This window comes from Mustelus asterias, chromosome 26, assembly GCF_964213995.1.
Source record: "Mustelus asterias chromosome 26, sMusAst1.hap1.1, whole genome shotgun sequence".
In the NCBI taxonomy this organism is placed as follows: domain Eukaryota; kingdom Metazoa; phylum Chordata; class Chondrichthyes; order Carcharhiniformes; family Triakidae; genus Mustelus; species Mustelus asterias.
In genome coordinates this window covers 2364366-2384564 of record NC_135826.1, presented here as the reverse complement: position 1 = coordinate 2384564, position 20199 = coordinate 2364366, and the positions used below count along the sequence as shown (strand labels likewise).

Below are 20199 nucleotides of genomic sequence, written 5' to 3'. Positions count from 1 at the left end.
GCCCAGAGGTATCCTTTAGAAATCTGTATTCAGTCGCAGTTTTTCATGATATTTAGAAATATTTGGGAGGAGGAATAAAGAGCCATATATATCAAAGTTTTCTGACAATTCCTGACCCACGTTGACAGTTACCTCCAATTCCTTTTGCTCTCATTTTTGTGAGCAACTTTAAGAGGGTGCAGATTCCAGCTGATCAGGCATTGCTTTCATTACTATGTTACTAGCAGTATCGTCAAAGATGGAAGCAGGAAATTACAAAGCTGCATTGATTATGAGACGGCTCCCAGTGGATCACTAACCAGTGTTGGTGCCTGTGCGAGAGTATTGAGTCAGGCCAGCTCCACACTTGGCAGTGGATTATGCTGCTGTTCTTGCTGCCTCTACTCCTGTCAGGAATGATCACTTGGAACAGAGTATTTAGGGCAGCACGATGGCACAGCACCAGGGACCCATGTTCAATTCTGGCTCCAGGTCACTGTGCAGAGACTGCACGATCTCTCCCTGTCTGCGTGGGTTTCCTCCCACACTCCAAAGATGTGTGGGTTAGGTTGATTGGCCACAATAAATTGTCCCTAGTGTCAGGAGGATTAGCAGGGTATTTATGTGGAGTTACAGGGCTAGGGTCTGGGTGGGATTGTGGTCGATACAGACTTGATGACCACCTCTTGTACTGTAGGGATTCTGAGCCTGAGTGTCAATGCATCCAGGGCTGAAGGAGGCCAGAAAAGATTGAATTGATGCCCGAGGAAGCCAAGCCTCCAACAGAAATGATCTTTATTTTCTTTAAACTTGTAGTGAGATTATGGTTTATTAACCCGACACCAGAGTAGCTGCTGCTATTGTGCACTGAAATTGGTCTTGCTTTGAGCCCACATTGTGGGGCGGCGTGGTAGCACAGTAGTTAGCACTGCTGCTTCACAGCTCCAGGGACCTGGGTTCGATTCCCGGCTTGGGTCACTGTCTGTGTGGAGTTTGCACATTCTCCTCGTGTCTGCGTGGGTTTCCTCCGGGTGCTCCGGTTTCCTCCCACAGTCCAAAGATGTGCAGGCTAGGTTGATTGGCCATGCTAAAAAAAATTGCCCTTCGTGTCCTGAGATGTGTAGGTTAGAGGGATTAATGGGTAAAATATGTAGGGATATGGGGGTAGGGCCTGGGTGGGATTGTGGTCGGTGCAGACTCGATGGGCCGAATGGCCTCTTTCTGTACTGTAGGGATTCTATGATTAAATAAGCAGCTGGGCAAATCTGTGGCAGAATTTAATATGGGGAAATGAGATATCATTACTTTGGACCAAAGAAAAATAGGTCAGAGTATTTTTTAAATGGTGAGAAACTAGAAACCGAGGATAAACTGAGATATTTGGGCAGGAATTGAGGAGTCATTATTTCACCCAGAAGGTGGGGGTCTAGAATGCAGTGCTCATCACATTTAAAAAGTACTTGGATATGCACGTGAGACACTATCGCTTACAGAACAATGGATCAAGAGCTGGAAAGTGGGATTAGGTTGGATAGCCATTTTCCACTGGTACAGACATGATGGTCAGAATAGCCTCCTTCTGTACCATGAATATTCTGTGTTTCTAGGAGACAATAAAGGAGGTCTTGTGGCACAGCAGATATGGTCCCTACCTCTGGGCTGGAAGCTCCTGGTTCAAGTCCCACACCAGGCCCTGTTAGCCATGGAAGGAACATGCACGACGTGCTCAACAGGCTGATAATCAGCCCAGGAATCCTTCCACCATCTCCCTACAATTCTCCAAAGGAAAAAAGTGAGATGACAGGCTAAAAAGAGTCAATACACAGATCATTAAAAGGCGGTGGATATTGCAAACAATGTTTAAACAGCTAACAAAATGTTGCCTTTTGTCTCAGGAGAGCGCAAATGCAAAGGGATGAAAGTTCTGTTATAGTTATATAAAGCACTAATTGCACCTTGCTCAGATTTGCACCTCAGGAAGGATGTACTGGCATTGGAGGGAGCACAGTGCAGATTAATTGGAATTATACGAGGGCTAAATTATGACATCAGGTTACGTTGACTAGGCTTGTATTCCCTTCAGTGCAAAAATTAAAGACGATCTAATTTAGATATTTAAAGTGATTCGAATATTTGATAGATTTATATCTAATCTATCTCCTCTGATGGGAATCCAGAGTAAGAGGAAATAAAAAAATTTGATCTGATTTGTCACATATATTAATATACAGGGAAAAGTATTGTTCCTTGTGTGCTATACAGACAAAGCATACCGTTCATAGAGAAGGAAAGGAGAGAGTGCAGAATGTACTGTGACAGTCATAGAATGAAACTTTAGAAGCATAGAACGAGAGTAAAAGATAGAATTAGAAGGTACACTGAGCACAGCTTCCAAGAAGTCACCTCGCTCTGGCGCCATCTTCTTCTTGGAGTTAAACTATTCACAAATGGCTTTAGAAAGTACCTTAGATACGCCTAAGTTGACTTTTGAAGCTCCAAAGAATTCCTCCAAAAACAGGGTTTTTTTGAATGCCCAAGTATAAAAGCGAATCACTGGTGTGAGTGATCACCGTCTTCGTCATTCACCTTACAGGTCTATGTGGACTTGTCTTAAACACCTGTGCATCTACACAATACAGCCTGGATCATCTACTTGATCCCTTACATCCAGTTAACATCTATTCATGAGGTGAAAAAATATTTTGTAGCTGAAAAGAGGGTTGACTTATATGACAAGTTTGTGCAAAAGCATGATGTGTGGGACCAAGAAACGGGCTTGTCTTATGTGCCGCAATCTACAGTACTATTTCTCATGCAAATCCTAAAAGGTTTTTGCGGTTGGGGCTCAACTTGAAATTTCAAAACTGACATTGACAGATTTTTATTTGGCAAAGTTATTAAGGGATACAGAACCAAGGAGGGATATGAAAACAAATGAGGTTAAGATATTGATTAGCCATGATTTGACTGAATGACAGAAGGGGTTTGAGGGGCTGCTCCTGTTCTTGTGCTATAGAATAGATGATTGAATGTGTTTAGGTCTTGCATTGCCATTATGGAGTTATGACCCAAACATCAGCAGTACAAGTGCAACATCTAACTGGCATTCTGATTCTCCATCAAATGGAGATCTGGCAATCTGCTAGCCTAGTTAAATGACACCTTGCGATGGAGCCACATGTGGAATTACTCCTCTTTACTGATTTTACTTTGCTGTTTGGACAGTTCATGAGGCAGAATCTAATAGCAAGGATCCAAAAACACTCTAGAAAGTTTTCAGAAAGGAAACGGTGAAAAATTTACAAAAGAATTTTTGAAACAGCTCTTCAAAGCAAAGAGGGTGTCAAGAATAAACATAAGATCAAGAAATGAAGTATTTAAATTAAAAGCAAAACTTTACAAAAAGTGCACATCGGGAGCTGACCATTCCACCATTCAATTCGATCAAAGTTGACCCGTACCTCAATTCCCCGAACTGACCTTTGTTTCATATCCCTCGATACCCTTATTTAATAAAAATCTATCAATTTCACTCTCAGTCTTAATATTCACAGTTTTTGTTGATAAGAGGCTTAGGAAGTAAGGCAGGAAAGAATTCCATATTTCCACCATTCAAGACAAAATAACCCAAGTTCTTGGAACTTGCTATCAATTTAACTCTTTAAAAACATCTAGCATTATTCTGGTAAATCAGGTGAATATATTCTTCCTGATATGCTGTATCTAATATACTGAACATGATCTGACCAAGGTACTGTACAACTGGAACCAACCTTCCTGCCATCAGTACTCTAACCCACTTGAAATAAAAGTCAACATACCATTAGCCTTTTCGATTATTTACTGTACCTTTGTATGAACTTTTACTGATGCGTATACCTGAACAACAATGATAACATCACTTTAACGTAATAAAATGTCTTAAGGCATTTATAACATTAACAAAATTTGACACTGAGCCACATAAGGAGATACTTGGGCAGATAACCAAAGGTTTGGACAAAGAGTTAGGTTTTAAGAAATATCTTGAAGGGAGGAAAGAGAAGTAGAAACAGAAAGGTTTAGGGAGGCAGTGCATTGGCAGCTGAAGGCATGGCCACAAATGCTGTAATGCTCTAGACAGAATTGGAGCACAGATATCTCAGAGTAATTAACACACTGAAACGTTAACAAAAATCAGGATGTGAAGTAACAGTACTTAGTCCAGAAAGATAATTGTGTTTTAAGTTTAGTTAAACTGGGATGAGAACAAGACAACTGAAGATAGACAATTATCACAAACAGCAACCTGCAGCTGGCATTGCAGGAGGAGATGCCAAGCATCCCAGAAGATGGTAGAACGACCCAACACCACAGCAGCCAACCTATGAAGAGGTACCCTTGTTATATGCTTACAGGTTGTGGAGTAGCTGAATGCTGGACAACACATCAATGACAAATGAAATACCTGTAAACCTAATTTGTTCAGTCATGGATGTAATCTTGACAATGAACATTGTTATCCTGACATAAAAGTAACAATGTAATAGATTTAGAATTACTCTAAATTGCAGAATAGTTGACCTGGCTTAGAAGATGATCCCATTTTTCCAGCCCTGAAAATCATGTTTTTGCATATACTTGGCTTAAAGTTAACCCCCCCTTCTCAGCCATGTCATGCAATTCTGGCATTAGTAGTCAGCCTCAATTTTTCACACGTCCACTCTGTGTCAAAAGAATATAACATTTCAAAATGGTAACCACACACACATGCTGGCATTCCACTTTTATACTCAGTGTACAAGACATCATCATTCTTGGAGGAATTTTTTGAGGTTTCAAAGATCGAATTATACACCTGCATCTACTGTAAAAGTCACAAAATAAGGTCCTTCCCAGCTATCCATCCAATCCTAATTTATTGTCGTATTAAATGTTGTTTCTTTAAAGGATTTATCTATTTCCCCTTGTAAAGCTATCAAATGTATAGCTTCCAACACTGTTTCCTGTAGATCATTCTATTTCCTGATTTTCCTTTTGTTATTTTGGTGTTGACCATATATTCTTGCCTTCTAGTTACCAATTCACCAATCAGTAGACATATCTATCCCCTATTTGCCTTACTAAAACCACTCAATTTTAACACTATCAGATCTCCGTTTAACCTCCTTCAATCAAAAATAAAAGCCTGGTTTATCTAATCGCTCATCTTCACAACCTTCCATCTTTATGATAATCCAGGCTCCTACTACTGATAATTTAGGAACAAACATAATTCTGAACATACCTTTATGTTGTTGGGAGTCATGCTACAGCAGTTGTTGAATAAAGTAATGTCAATTAATTCCTCGTCTTGAAAGTTAATTCAGACATTCAGAAAAATATTAGATATAGGTGCTCGAAGACAGGAAAAAGATTTGCCCAATATGCTCAGACTGATATTGGATAGACTACGTGAGTGGGCGAGGATCTGGCAGATGGAGTATAACGTTGACAAGTGTGAGGTTATCCACTTTGGAAGGAATAATAGTAAAATGGACTATTATTTAAATGGTGAAAAATTACAACATGCTACTGTGCAGAGGGACCTGGGGGTCCTTGTGCATGAATCGCAAAAACTCAGTTTGCAGGTGCAGCAGGTGATCAAGGTGGCAAATGGAATGTTGGCCTTTATCGCGAAGGGGATGGGGTATAAAAGCAGGGCGATCTTGCTGCAATTGTACAAGGTACTGGTGAGGCTACAACTGGAGTAGTGTGTGCAATTTTGGTCCCCTTATTTGCGGAAGGATGTATTGGCCTTGGAGGGAGTACAGAGAAGGTTCACCAGGTTGATACCGGAGATGAGGGGGTTGGCTTATGAGGAGAGATTGAGTAGATTGGGCCTGTACTCGTTGGAGTTTAGAAGGCTGAGGGGAGATCTTACAGAGACATATAAAATAATGAAGGGGCTCGACAGGGTAGAGGCAGAGAGATTCTTTCCATTTAGAAAGGAAACAAGAACTAGAGGACACAGCCTCAAAATAAGGGGGAGTCAGCTTAGGACAGAGTTGAAGAGGAACTTCTTCTCTCAGAGGGTAGTGAATCTCTGGAATTCTCTGCCCATTGAAGCAGTGGAGGCTACCTTGTTAAATATGTTTGAGTCACAGGTAGATAGATTTCTGATCAATAAGGGAATTAAGGGTTATGGGGAGCGGGCGGGTAAGTGGAACTAAACCACTATCAGATCAGCCATGATCTTATTGAATGGCGGGGCAGGCTCGAGGGGCTAGATGGCCTACTCCTGCTCGTATTTCTTATGTTCTTATATTGGCTTCTGTGGCATCAAATCCTACATTTCTTACATATTTGAGGAAAGGTCATGTTAGAAAATTTTATTGGAGTGTACAGCTGAAAGGTTTTGAAAAATATTGTAGGTTAATAATAAAAGCGGACATAGTTGGCCAAAGCATCCTGGCGTAATCCTCCCTCTGAGGAAAAACCTGACCAGCACTTTAAGAAATCTATGTGCATTAATTTGCATATATAATGCAAATATTTTTTTAAATATATTGCATATATATTTGTATATATATATTAAAGCTTTTTAAAAAAGTTTATTTATTAGTCACAAGTAAGGCTTACATTAACACCGCAATGAAGTTATTGTGAAATTTCCCTAGTCAGTGCCTGTTGGGGTCAATGCACCTGACCAGCATGTCTTTCAGAATGTGGGAGGAAATTGGAGCACCTGGAGGAAACTCACACAGACACGGGGAGAATGTGCAAACTCCACACAGATAGTGACCCAAGCCAGGAATCGAACCCGGGTCCCTGGTGCTGTGAAGATGGGGATAGAAAAAGAAACCAGTAGAGCCAAGCTAAATTTTTGGACCAGATAATAGGGATTTTTAATATGAATTATTTAACCACCTTTCCTCGATGGATTCAGGCTTCCAAATGTATCTTTCCTGCACAGTTAAATGGCATGCTGCTGTCTAGAGAAAGTGAACTGGGTGGGTCATTACTCTCTCCAACTTCTCAACATACACAAAGGTACATGTGCAGTCAAAGCCCAGTGCTCCATCGCGCCACCATCCCAAATATACGCCCCTTAAGGGCCAGTGTTTCCCATTTCTCTCCCCTCAAGATTCTCAGCAGCAAAAGACCGGGGAACTGAGTGAGTTACTTCAGCAGTCAATTCGTTCTCATGTCAATAAGAGGCATTTCTGATGAGGAGATCTAGGTCATTCTCCAACAGCTTGTGCAGAGATCTTATTGCAAAGTCTCAGCAGACAGCTGACTGATGATGTCAAGACACATGATCCCTTCCATTTACATATCATTTAGCTTCAATACAAATGTTCAGATTGGAAGATTTGTAGTGAGATTTAGTCCCATCAATTGAAGTGTAGAAGTTTCAACTGATGGCCTGCTGCAGATTAGTCATAAGCAGTAAAGTGTCACCATTACAAGCATTGCACATGGTTACACGTAAAACAGTTGCCAGTGCTCACTCAGACAACCATCAAGTCTGCGCTAAGTGCACTAATCATTATGTGCTCTGCTGCACAACAACATCTTAAACCAACTAACTTAGACAGACTGTACTACCGCCTCGGGAGATACGCTACCATGAAACTTTACATTCTATTTGGTGAAAGAAGGGATTGTATTTTTTAAAAATGGGAGGGGTGTAAACCCAGCATTTATAGGTGAATCAGCCAAATGTCAGTGGTGGAGAAACTTTGAGTCATTACTCTGGAATAAATTAATTGGCATCTGGAAAAAGTGGGCTAATAAGTGAAAGACAGCACAGATTTGTTAAAGGCAAATCATCTTTGATTAATTTGACTGAGTTAGAGTCAGAGATTTACAGCATGGAAACAGGTCCTTTGGCCCAACTTGTCCATGAACCCTTTTTTTAAAAAATACCCCGAAGCTAGTCCCAATTGCCAGCATTTGGCCCATATCCATCTTACCCATGTAACTGTCTAAATGCTTTTTAAAAGACAAAATTGTAACCACCTCTACTACTGCCTCTGGCAGCTTGTTCCAGACATTCACCACCCTCTGTGTGAAAAAATTGCCCCTCTGGACACTTTTGTATCTCTCCCCTCTCACCTTAAACCTGTGCCCTCCAGTTTTAGATTCCCCTACCTTTGGGAAAAGATATTGACTATCTAGCTGATCTATGCCCCTCATTATTTTTATAGAGCTCTATAAGATTGCCCCTCAGCCTCCTACACTCCAGAGAAAAAAGTCCCAGTCTATCCAGCCTCTCCTTATAACTCAAACCATCAAGTCCTGGTAGCATCCTAGTAAATTTTTTCTGCGCTCTTTCTAGTTTAATAATATCCTTTCTATAATAGGGTGACCAGAACTATACACAGTATTCCAAGTGTGGCCTTACCAATGTATTGTAGAAATTCAACAAGACGTCCCAACTCTTGTATTCAATGTTCTGACCAATGAAACCAAGCATGCCGAATGCCTTCTCCGCACACTGTCTACCTGTGACTCCACTTTCAAGGAGCTATGAACATGTACCCCTAGATCTCTTTGTTCTATAACTCTCCCCAACACCCTACCATTAACTGAGTAAGTCCTGCCCTGGTTCAATCTACCAAAATGTGTTCTCAGCCCCCTACTATACTCCTTATATATCTCTGGCTGTGTGGCCAAATTCCCCTCCAACTCAATTTTCAAGTTTGCTGATGATACCACCGTAGTGGGTCGGATCACAAGCAATGATGAGATGAAGTACAAGAATGAGATAGAGAATCTGGTGAACTGGTGCGACAACAATAATCTCTCCTTCAACGCCAACAAAACGAAGGAGATAGTCATCGACTTCAGGAAGCGTGGTGGAGAACATGCCCATCTACATCAATGGGAACAAAATAGAAATGGTCGAGAGCTTCAAATTTTTAGGTGTCCATCACCAACAACTTGTCCTGGGCCCCCCCATGCTGACACCATAGTTAAGAAAGCTCACCAATGCCTCTACTTTCTCAGCTTTGACAAAGGGTCGTCTGACTCGAAACATCAGCTCTTTTCTCTGCTTTCAGATGCTGCCATTCTTGCTGAGATTTTCCAGCATTTTCTCTTTTGGTTTCAGATTCCAGCATTTCAGTAATTTGCTTTTATCCTCTACTTTCTCAGAAGACTAAGGAAATTTGGCATGTCAGCTATGACTCTCACCAACTTTTACAGATGCATCATAGAAAGCATTCTTTCTGGTTGTATCTCAGCTTGGTATGGCTCCTTGCAAGACTGCAAGAAACTACAAAGGGTCGTGAATGTAGCCCAGTCCATCACGCAAACCAGCCTCCCATCCATTGACTTTGTCTACACCTCCCGCTGCCTCAGAAAAGCAGCCAGCATAATCAAGGACCCCTGACATACTCTCTTCCACCTTCTTCTGTCGGGGAAAAGATACAAAAGTCTGAGGTCACGTACCAACCGACTCATAACAGCTTCTTCCCTGCTGCCATCAGACTTTTGAATGGACCTACCTCGCATTAAGTTGATCTTTCGCTACACCCTAGCTATGGGTACTAAGAGATGGCGGGAGAAATAGCAAATGCACTAGTGGTCATTTACCAAAATTTGCTGGACTCTGGGGTGGTTCCCGCAGATTGGAAAACAGCAAATGTGACGCCACTGTTTAAAAAAAGGAGGTAGACAAAAGGCAGGTAACTATAGGCCAGTTAGCTTAACTTCTGTAGTAGGGAAAATGCTTGAATCTATCATCAAGGAAGAAATAGCGAGACATCTGGATATAAATTGTCCCATTGGTAAGACGCAGCATGGGTTCATGAAGGGCAGATCATGTTTGACTAATTTGGTGGAATTTTTTGAGAACATTACATGTGCAGTGGACAATGGGGAACCTGTGGATGTGGTGTATCTGGATTTCCAGAAGGCATTTGACAAGGTGCCGCACCAAAGACTGCTACATAAGATAAAGGTGCACAGTGTTACGGGTAATGTATTAGCATGGATAGAGGATTGGTTAACTAACAGAAAGCAAAGAGTGGGGGTAAATGGGTGTTTTTCTGGTTGGCGATCAGTGACTAGTGGTGTGCCTCAGGGATCAGTGTTGGGACCGCAATTGTTTACGATTTACATAGATGATTTGGAGTTGGGGACCAAGTGTAGTGTGTCAAAATTCGCAGATGGGTGGAAAAGCAAACTGCGCACAGGACGCTGAAAGTCTGCAAAGGGATATAGATAATCTAATTGTACAAGGTACTGATGAGGCCGCAACTAGAGTACTGTGTGCAATTTTGGTCCCCTTATTTGCGGAAGGATGTGGTCCATTAAAACAGGATCAGAGGCCAGTTACAATGAGCAGCAGCTGGAGAAGGACTGGTTTCATGGAGATCAGCTGATATCCTGCACTGTGCACCAGCAACAAATTAGTGTCGGGTAGTAATTGGGCCCCAAATCAATTATGTTGCCAAACAGAGGCAAAAACTGTGGCATTAACCCTCACTTTATTATTCTAAGACAATGTCCAACATACTATTCTGAAGAAACATAATCCACCTAAAAACATGAACTCTGTTTTTCTCTCACCACAGATGCTGCCCGACCTGCAGAGCATTTCTAGATTTTGTTATTTCGGATTTACAGAATCCGCAGCAGTTTGTTCTTCCACATACCATTGCACATCTTCATAACAAGCTCTCAGGAGAGTTTCATTTATTTCTTTTCAACCCCGCCCCTCCTCTATTGAAGGTGCCACTCACATGTTGAGCAGTAGCTTCTCCAGTAGCATAATTCAAATGCTTATTCTGATAACAGAAAGCGTTAGAGTTAGGTCCAATCTTGTCCTGTCCTCAACCATTAATATAGAACATCATGAACTAGTGGTTACAATTTGAAGAAAGCGCCTCCACAAAGTTCCCCTCCTCCGAGAGGCCACAGAGCCCCAGAGGACAGAACCATTAAAAATACATCACCAGAGTTGCTACCAAAATTGGACAGGCTTACAGTGAACAACATTAAGTACATACAGAGAGTAATGATACATGCAACAACATTGCTGTGTCCAACATCAGCTTTATTTCTAGGTCAGCATAGTAGTGTAATTAGAAAATGGCTGGGAAAGAATCCAAACCAAGGTGTACACGAGTTGTTTAACTTTACAGTATGACTGCAGGGTGTAGTTGCTCAAGTTGAAGTTGCTCAAGTGCTGTAGAGGAGTTATGTGCTGGCAGAGGACAGGTTTTGCCAATAAAGACTGCGACTCAATATTTAATTGGCTCCAAATTACACCAGTGCGTCCATTTCTTGTGAAAGGACAAGTTGTTTCCTTCTCTGTTATGAAGATAAGACTTCATCTGTATTTGGAGTAAATATTTCTCCAAAGTTTTTTTTAAATCAAAGCCTACGTGCTAAAAACTGAATTCTAAGTTGAATTCTATTCACGAACAGTCTTCGATACTTTTTAAAATCTTGATTGAAAATGGGAACCATATCCTGGTAGCTTAAACACTCTAAGTCAACAACCTTAATGTTAAGGTAAAGCAACTGTTTAAACACTGCTGTATAAAGGTAACAGAGTCCAGGAACAGCCAATAGGAACTTGTTCCACAATCTCAGAATATTACTTCAAAAGTAGAAATGATATGGGCAGAGGGCAAAGCAAAATGTGTTAAAATGAATCATGCAAGGGTGAAATTTACCACTCAGTGATAAATATGAAATGAAATAATCTGCCACTTAAGTCAGCAGAAGCAAATGGGGAATTAGGATAATGGGGAGAGCATCACAGAACAATTACAGGAGAGAAAGACCTTTGTAGGCGAGTTGTGGAATAGACTTTAATAGGCCAAATGGCTATTTATCAATGCTTGCCTTTCCAATGTTGTTAATGATAAAGTGGTAAAGCTCCAGGACTAGAAGCCTGCCTACTACCTAAATTTTGAGGTTGGCCAAATAGATCAAGTGTCAGTGAGGGGGACATTTAGGAGACAGCGATCATTGTATTTTAAGATTTGGATGATAATAGAAAATTATAATAGGAAATCCAGACTTAAAATTAACTGGAGGAGCGCTGACTTCAAAGGGGCAAGAACGGAATAGGGCTTGTTAGACTGGAATGAAAGGGTGGCAGAAAAAACTGCAGCTGAACAATGGGCTACCTTCAAAATAGAAACAATCAAGGTACATTCCCTTTAAAGGGAAGGAGAAGGCAAACAAATCCAGGGCTTCCTGGATGAAAAAGGATTTAGAAATTGAGGTAAGGAAGAAAAAGTGTACTTATGACAGGTATCAGGTAGAAAATACAGTTGAGAACCAGAAGGAATACAGAAGGTTCAGAGGGGACTGAAAAAACACATTGGAGAAGCAAAGAGGGATTATGAGAAAAGACTGGGAGCCAACAAAGCAGAATCCCAAAGTCTTCAATAGGCAAATAAATAATAAACGGCTGGTAAAAGGTGGCACGGTCGTTAGCACTGCTGCTTCACAGTGCCAGGGAGTCAGGTTCAATTCTGGGCTCGGATCTCTGTCTGTGCAGAGTTTGCACTTTCTCCCCGTGTCTGTGTGGGTTTCTTCCGGGTGCTCTGGTTTCCTCCCACAGTCAAAGATGTGCAGATTAGGTTGATTGGCCATGACAAATTGACCCTAGTGTCAGGGGGATTAGCTGGGTAAATATGTGGGGTTACGGGAAAAGGGCCCGGGTGGGATTGTGGCCAGTACAGACTCGATGGGCCGAATGGCTTCCTTCTGTACTGTAGGTATTCTATGAAAAGGAGTAGGGCTGATTAGGAACCCAAAAGTGAATTTATACATGGAGGCAGGGGACATGGCTGAGGTATTCGTAAGTTCATAAGATATAGGAGCAGAATTAGACCATTCGGCCCATCGAGTCTGCTCCGCCATTCGATCATGGCCGATATGCTCCTCATCCCCATTTTCCTGCCTTCCCCCCATAATCTTTCAACCGATTACCAATTAAAAATCTGTCTAACTCCTCCTTAAATTTACTCACTGTCCCAACATCCACTGTATTTTGGGATAGCGAATTCCACAGATTCACAACCCTTTGGGAGAAGTAGTTTTGCCTCAACTCTGCTTTAAATTTGCTACCCCTTATCCTAAGACTATGACCTCCCGTCCTAGAATGCCCCACCAGCGGAAGCATTCACTCCATGTCTACTTTATCCATACCTTTTACCATCTTGAATACCTCAATTTGATCTCCCCTCACTCTTCTAAATTCCAGAGAGTATCGACCTAAACTGTTCAATCTCTCTTCAGACGACAAACCCCTCATCCCTGGAACCAATCTAGTGAACCAATGAAGCAGCAGTATAATATGAAGGGTACCATTCTTAGCAGTGTAGAGGATCAGAAGGACCTTGGGGTCCGGGTCCATAGGACTCTTAAATCGGCCTCGCAGGTGGAGGATGCGGTCAAGAAGGCGTACGGCGTACTGGCCTTCATTAATCGAGGGATTGAGTTTAGGAGTCGGGAGATAATGCTGCAGCTTTATAGGACCCTGGTTAGACCCCACTTGGAGTACTGCGCGCAGTTCTGGTCACCTCATTACAGGAAAGGTGTTGAAGCCATTGAAAGGGTGCAGAGGAGATTTACAAGGATGTTGCCTGGATTGGGGGGCATGCCTTATGAGGATAGGTTGAGGGAGCTTGGTCTCTTCTCCCTGGAGAGACGAAGGATGAGAGGTGACCTGATAGAGGTTTACAAGATGTTGAGAGGTCTGGATAGGGTAGACTCTCAGAGGCTATTTCCAAGGGCTGAAATGGTTGCTACGAGAGGACACAGGTTTAAGGTGCTGGGGGGTAGGTACAGAGGAGATGTCAGGGGTAAGTTTTTCACTCAGAGGGTGGTGGGTGAGTGGAATCGGCTGACGTCGGTGGTGGTGGAGGCAAACTCGTTGGGGTCTTTTAAGAGACTTCTGGATGAGTACATGGGATTTAATGGGATTGAGGGCTATAGATAGGCCTAGAGGTGGGGATGTGATCGGCGCAACTTGTGGGCCGAAGGGCCTGTTTGTGCTGTGGCTTTCTATGTTCTATGTAACCTCCTCTGAACTGCCTCCAATGCCACTACATATTTCCTCAAATACGGGGACCAAAACTATGCACAACACTCCAGGTGCGGCCTCACCAATGCCTTGTATAGTTGCAACAATACTTCCTTACCTTTATATTCTATTCCTTTAGCTATAAATGCCAACATTCCATTTGCTTTCTTTATTATCTGCTATATTAAATTCTTTAACAAGGAGGCAGATGCTATCCAAGATATGGTGACAGATGAGAAAACTCTCTCCCCAGAAGGTTTCAAAATTGATGAGGAAGTGTTGAATAGACTGTTGATACTGAAAGTTAACAAGTCACTGGAACCAGATGAGATGCATCAAGGCTATTGAAGGAAGTGAGGATGGAAACTGCAGGGGTGCTGGCCATACTCTTCCAGTCTTCTCTAGACTCAGGGGAGATGTCAGAGGAAAGGAGAATTGTAAGTGTTGCACTCTTGTTCCAAAAAGGTTGTAAGGATAACCCCAGCAATTACAGGGCAGCCAGTTAAACATCAGTGGTGAGCAAGCTTCTAGAAACAAATTTCAGGATAGAGTTAGTCACATGGAAAAATGTGGGCTGATTACGAAGAACCAGCATGGATTTCTAAAGGGGAAATTATGTTCAACTAACTTGCTGGAGTTTTTTGAGGGGCTAACAGAAAGTGTCGATGAGGGTGATGCTACTGATGTGGTGTACATGGACTTTCAGAAGGGATTCAATGCAGTGCTACACTACAAACTTGTGAGAGAAGTTATAGGTCATTGAATAAAAAATGAACAGTAACAACACAGATACAAAATTAGCTGAATAATAGGGAGCTGAGATAGATATTTTTCAGGCTGGAGGAAGGTTTAGAAGGATGAGGGGGGAATCTGACGAACTTCACAATACTGAGAGGCAGAGATGTTTCTACTAGTGGGAGAGACTACAACTCGAGGGCACAACCTCAGAGTGAAGGGACGTTCCTTTAAAACTATGACGAGGAATTTCATCAGCCAGAGGATGGTGAATCTGTGGAACTCATTGCCACAGAGGGCTGTGCAGACCAGGTCACTGAGTGTCTTTAAGACAGAGACAGATAGGTTCTTGATCAATAAGAGGATTAAGGGTTTCGGGGAGAAGGCAGGAGAATGGGTTTGAGAATCATATCAGCCATGATTGAATGGCGAAGCAGACTCAATGGGCTGAAGGGCCTAATTCTGCTCCTAAAAGATTTGTAGTGGTGTTCCCCAGGGGTCAGTTTTGAGTCAGTTTTTCTGATATATATGAATGATATAGATCTTGGTATGCAGGGGACAACTTCAAAGTTTGCAGATGACATGCAACTTGGAAATATTGCAAACTGTTGTCGCCTGATGGATATGCATAAAGACACCAGCAAAACCTGATGGCTAAGGACTGTAGGAGCAACAAAGAATAAGATGTGTAAATATGGAATAAACACGGGAATTGATTGGACAGTGGCTGCTGCTATGCCTCGAACGTAGAGTGACTGAACACAGATCCCTGTGTCTCGTGTTCCTGAAAGAATTACAACCCTTTGACCAAGGCACAATTCTGTTTTCGTGACCAAAAAGGCAGTGATTGGTTAGTGTTAGTGCCTGTCCTTGGGAATACATGACCAGTACCAGGGTCTCTTTGAGGAGGAGATATTGGCAGCAGTACCCCAGATTAGCCACTGTAGAAACAAGACCTCAGGTCTGAGATTTGGGGGCATCAAAACAAAACCCATACGCAGGGAATCCGATCAGTTTACCTCGCCACAGGTAGCATCTTTAAATTTAAGTCGAGTTTGGATATTTTGTGAAATTTTGATACCTTTTGAATACTTGTGTATAGAATGGAGTAGATCAAAGGTTAGCTACTTTGTGTGTACCAAAGTAAGTCATATAAATGAAGTTTGATGCCTGGTGCAATATCGTGGTAACTTGGTACAGGACAATAAAGGAAATTTGTTGTACAATAATGAGAGTTTGAGTCTTTGTCACAGTGTCAGTTGACCCGAGTTAGAGGACAACATTTGGCGTCCCTGGGTGGGCTATGGTTAAGTTGGCTGATTATTGGTCTCAGTGTTGAATCAAATGACGTGGGTGGACAAAGGCAGATAGAAAATAGCTAGTGAAGTACAAGACTAGCAGAAGGTACTCCGGGTATATCTGAATGGCAAGTGACCAAAGTGGATAGAATCTGCTGACAATGTTTTTGAGGTCAGCAGTATTGGGAAGGAGTTTGGAGATGATAAGGGAAACGTGCCTTTGAGTTAAGTAAGGCCACAACAATAGCCAGTTGTACGAAGTTGTGAGAGAAAGAGGCAGAGATCAGTAAACTGAAGCAGCAGTTGAGTGCTGCAATACAGGAAACTGACACGTGGCATATTAGAGCTTTAGAAGCTGAACAATGGAATAAAATTCAAGCATTACATATGGGTCAGTTGCAGAAAGCAGTTTGAGAAAGCAAATCAAAAGTGAGTGAGAGGTGTGAGAGAAAGTGGTGCAGCTAACCAGAGAATGGTAGAGTAGATGATGTCACCAAATGATAGCTTATGCCATGATTTTGCTGCCAGACAGGGCGAGGAGGCAGGCCTCAATTCTACCTCAGCCAGACAAGGATCAAATTGTGTGCTGTTGGTGCTATTCTGTTCAACACACTAGCCATCCAACCAACTGAGCTAACTGCCCCCTGCCAGCCCTCAGCTACCTGTTTAGGCAGTAAGAGTTGACAAGCTGCTACATGGAGAGACTGTACATTCGCCTGAGCCCAATCGAATCACACATACATTACTGAAGGTATTACCGAACTGTGAGCAGGAGCAAGTCCCGATCCAATACTAAAGTCAGCCCATCAGTTTTAGCGAACTAATTTGGCATCTAATTTGGATCCCAGGTCTTGGTGTGGCATAGCCAGAACTGAGGGCAATGAATTGCATTTCAACCAGATTTAGAGAAACTGTGAAACCATAAATGGTCATTCACAGGGTGTTTAAAGATTAAAGAACCAGAGTCTATTTGAAAGTAGTATAACAGCCGTGTCATTATTCCCACCATTCAATGTTCAGATCTGATATCAGAGGATGACCCTCACAGGGGAGACAACTCATTACAAAAACCCAGCTGCAGAAGTTACCTGTGATTTCATTTCACTCAACTCAATGCCCTTCACCCCTAACACATGCTCCCCACACACTCTTTGCCCCCGCCACTCACTCTTCAGGCCCTCCTGATACACCGAATGTTCCCTCCAAAACACTTCCCGACACGCTGACCCTCCTCTCCCAACATACCCCCCACAGCACTCCCGGCACTGTCTTCCAATTAGAATAGATAGGTGCCTGATGGCCGGCAAACACGAAGCACCTCGCTTTGTGCTGTAAAATGCCATAACTCCCCCTACACCTGACCTCCCTTCCACCCTCACTGCTCCTCCTTCCCTTCCCTTTACCACCCATCCTCCATCCCTCCTACTCTCGCAACCCATCCTCCGTCTCTCCTACACTCGCCAACCACCCACCGTCCCTCCTACACTCTCCACTCACTCTCCTTCATACTCTACCTTCCACCCATGCCCCTACAGTGCAGTAGCACACTATTTAACCCTGCTGCCTCTCAGCACCAGAAACCCAGGTTCAATTCTGGACTTGGGTCAGTGTCTGTGTGGAGTTTGCATGATCTCCCCATGTCTGTGTGGGTCTCCTCCAGGTGCTCCGGTTTCCAGATGTGCAGGTTAAGTGGATTGGCTATGGTAAATTGCCCCTTAGTGACCCAAGATGCGTGGTTAGGGGGACTAGCAGGGTAAATGTGTGAGGTTACGGGGATAGGGCCGGGATGGCTCACTCTGTGTAGACTTGATGGGCCAAAAGGCCTCCTTCTACAATGTAGGGGTTCTGACTTTACCCTCGTCACCCCCTTCCTTCCGACCCCTCACCTCTCACCACAACTTCCCCACTACATGCCCACCCCTACCATCATATCCCCCCATGCCACCACCTTCCTTCCCCCACCATCCTCCCTCCCCTCTATACTGCTCACCCCTTCCCCTCCCTCCCCCATACCCTCACATCCCACCCATGCCAACACGCTCACACCCCCAAACCTACCACCCTCCCGAACCCCTACCCTCGGCACCTCCCTGCCTACCTCCCGCTCCCCCTCCCCTGCCTCTCCCCCCCTCACCCTCTCCTGTCTCCCTCCCTCCCTCTACCCTCTTCTCCCCCCTCCCCCCGCCCCTCCCCCCTCCCCCCCTCCCCCCTCCCCCGCCCCTCCCCCCCTCCCCCCTCCCCCGCCCCTCCCCCCTCCCCCGCCCCTCCCCCCTCCCCCCTCCCCCCTCCCCCGCCCCTCCCCCGCCCCACCCCCGCCTCTCCCCCGCCCCACCCCCGCCTCTCCCCCCCCTCCCCCGCCCCTCCCCCGCCCCCTGCCTCTCCCCCCTCCCCCGCCCCCTGCCTCTCCCCCCGCCCCCTGCCTCTCCCCCCTCCCCGCCCCCTGCCTCTCCCCCGCCTCTCCCCTGCCCTCCCCCTCCCCTGCCCCTCCCCCCCCCCGCCCCCTGCCTCTCCCCCCCCTCCCCCGCCCCCTGCCTCTCCCCTGCCCCGCCCCCTGCCTCTCCCCCGCCCCCTGCCTCTCCCCTGCCCCTCCCCCGCCCCCTGCCTCTCCCCTGCCCCTCCCCCGCCCCCTGCCTCTCCCCTGCCCCTCCCCCGCCCCCTGCCTCTCCCCCGCCCCCTGCCCCTCCTCCGCCTCTCCCCCTCCCCCGCCTCTCCCCCGCCCCCTGCCTCTCCCCTCCCCCTGCCCCCCGCCCCGCCCGCCCCCCCCTGCCCCCCCCGCCCCCCCCTGCCCCCCCCGCCCCCCCCTGCCCCCCCCGCCCCCTGCCCGCCCCCTGCCCCCCCCCCCCTGGCTCGCCCTACCTGTATGTGCGTATGACACGGGTACTTTCCAGATGCTGATATGGGCGGACACTGAGGCGAAGTATTTGCCGAAGGCGAGCGGCAGGATGAGGCGGCTGAAGTATCGGGGCGGCAGCTCGGCGGCCGGCGGGATGTTCCAGGCGCGGATGAGCGGCGGCATGAAGAGGCAGATGGAGAGGATGTGGAAGAGGGAGACGGTGACCGGGTACGGGAAATGGTTGAGGATGACTTTGTTGATGACATTGCCGCCCGAGCTAACGGTATACCAGCAGAGGCAGAGGATGAAAACCCGCAGGCCATCCCTCAGCAGCGACTGGCGCCGCTCCGCCATGGCCACCCGCCAACGTCAGCAAGATCCGTCATTACGTCATTGCGTCCGAGTAACGTGGGGGCGGGACTATGGCCTAATTAATATTGATGTGGAGCTGCTGGCATTGGACTGGGGTAAACACAGTAAGGAGTCTCACAACACCAGGTTAAAGTCCAACAGGTTTATTTGGTAGCACAAGCCACAAGCTTTCGGAGCACTGCTCCTTCTTCAGGTGAGTGGGAGTTCTGTTCACAAACAGGGCACAAAGACGCAAACTCAATTTACAAAATAATGGTTGGAATGCGAGTCTTTACAGGTAATCAAGTCTTAAAGGTACAGACAATGTGAGTGGAGAGAGGGTTCAGCACAGGTTAAAGAGATGTGTATTGTCTCCAGACAGGACAGTTAGTGAGATTTTGCAAACCCAGGCAAGTCATGGGGGTTACAGATAGTGTGACATGAACCCAAGATCCCGGTTGAGGCCGTCCTCATGTGTGCGGAAGATTAGAGACCGAATGCCCGTGACCGCTGAAGTGTTCCCCAACAGGAAGAGAACACTCTTGCCTGGTGATTCTCCTGCCTCTGATCTTCAGGTAAGCGTTCTCCAAGGCGGCCTTCACGACACACGACAGCGCAGAGTCGCTGAGCAGAGACTGATAGCCAAGTTCCGCACACGAGGACGGCCTCAACCGGGATCTTGGGTTCATGTCACACTATCTGTAACCCCCACAACTTGCCTGGGCTTGCAAAATCTCACTAACTGTCCTGTCTGGAGACAATACACATCTCTTTAACCTGTACTTAATGCTCTCTCCACTCACATTGTCTGTACCTTTAAGACTTGATTACCTGTAAAGACTCGCATTCCAACCATTATTTTGTAAATTGAGTTTGTGTCTTCATATGCCCTGTTTGTGAACAAAACTCCCACTTACCTGACGAAGGAGCAGCGCTCCAAAAGCTAGTGGCTTTTGCTACCAAATAAACCTGTTGGACTTTAACCT

The 20199-nt window shown here is 45.0% G+C and overlaps 1 protein-coding gene across 1 annotated transcript in view; it reads right to left on the bottom strand.

Moving 5' to 3' along the window:
- Positions 1-19274, bottom strand: part of slc35e1 (solute carrier family 35 member E1) — a 42773-nt gene extending 23499 nt beyond the window's left edge. Inside the window, exon 1 of the mRNA XM_078198067.1 lies at positions 18886-19274. Coding sequence (XP_078054193.1) covers positions 18886-19216 — 331 coding nt within the window. The 5' untranslated portion in view covers positions 19217-19274. The remainder of the gene's footprint in view (positions 1-18885) is intronic.
- Between the last annotated feature and the right edge of the window lie 925 nt (positions 19275-20199).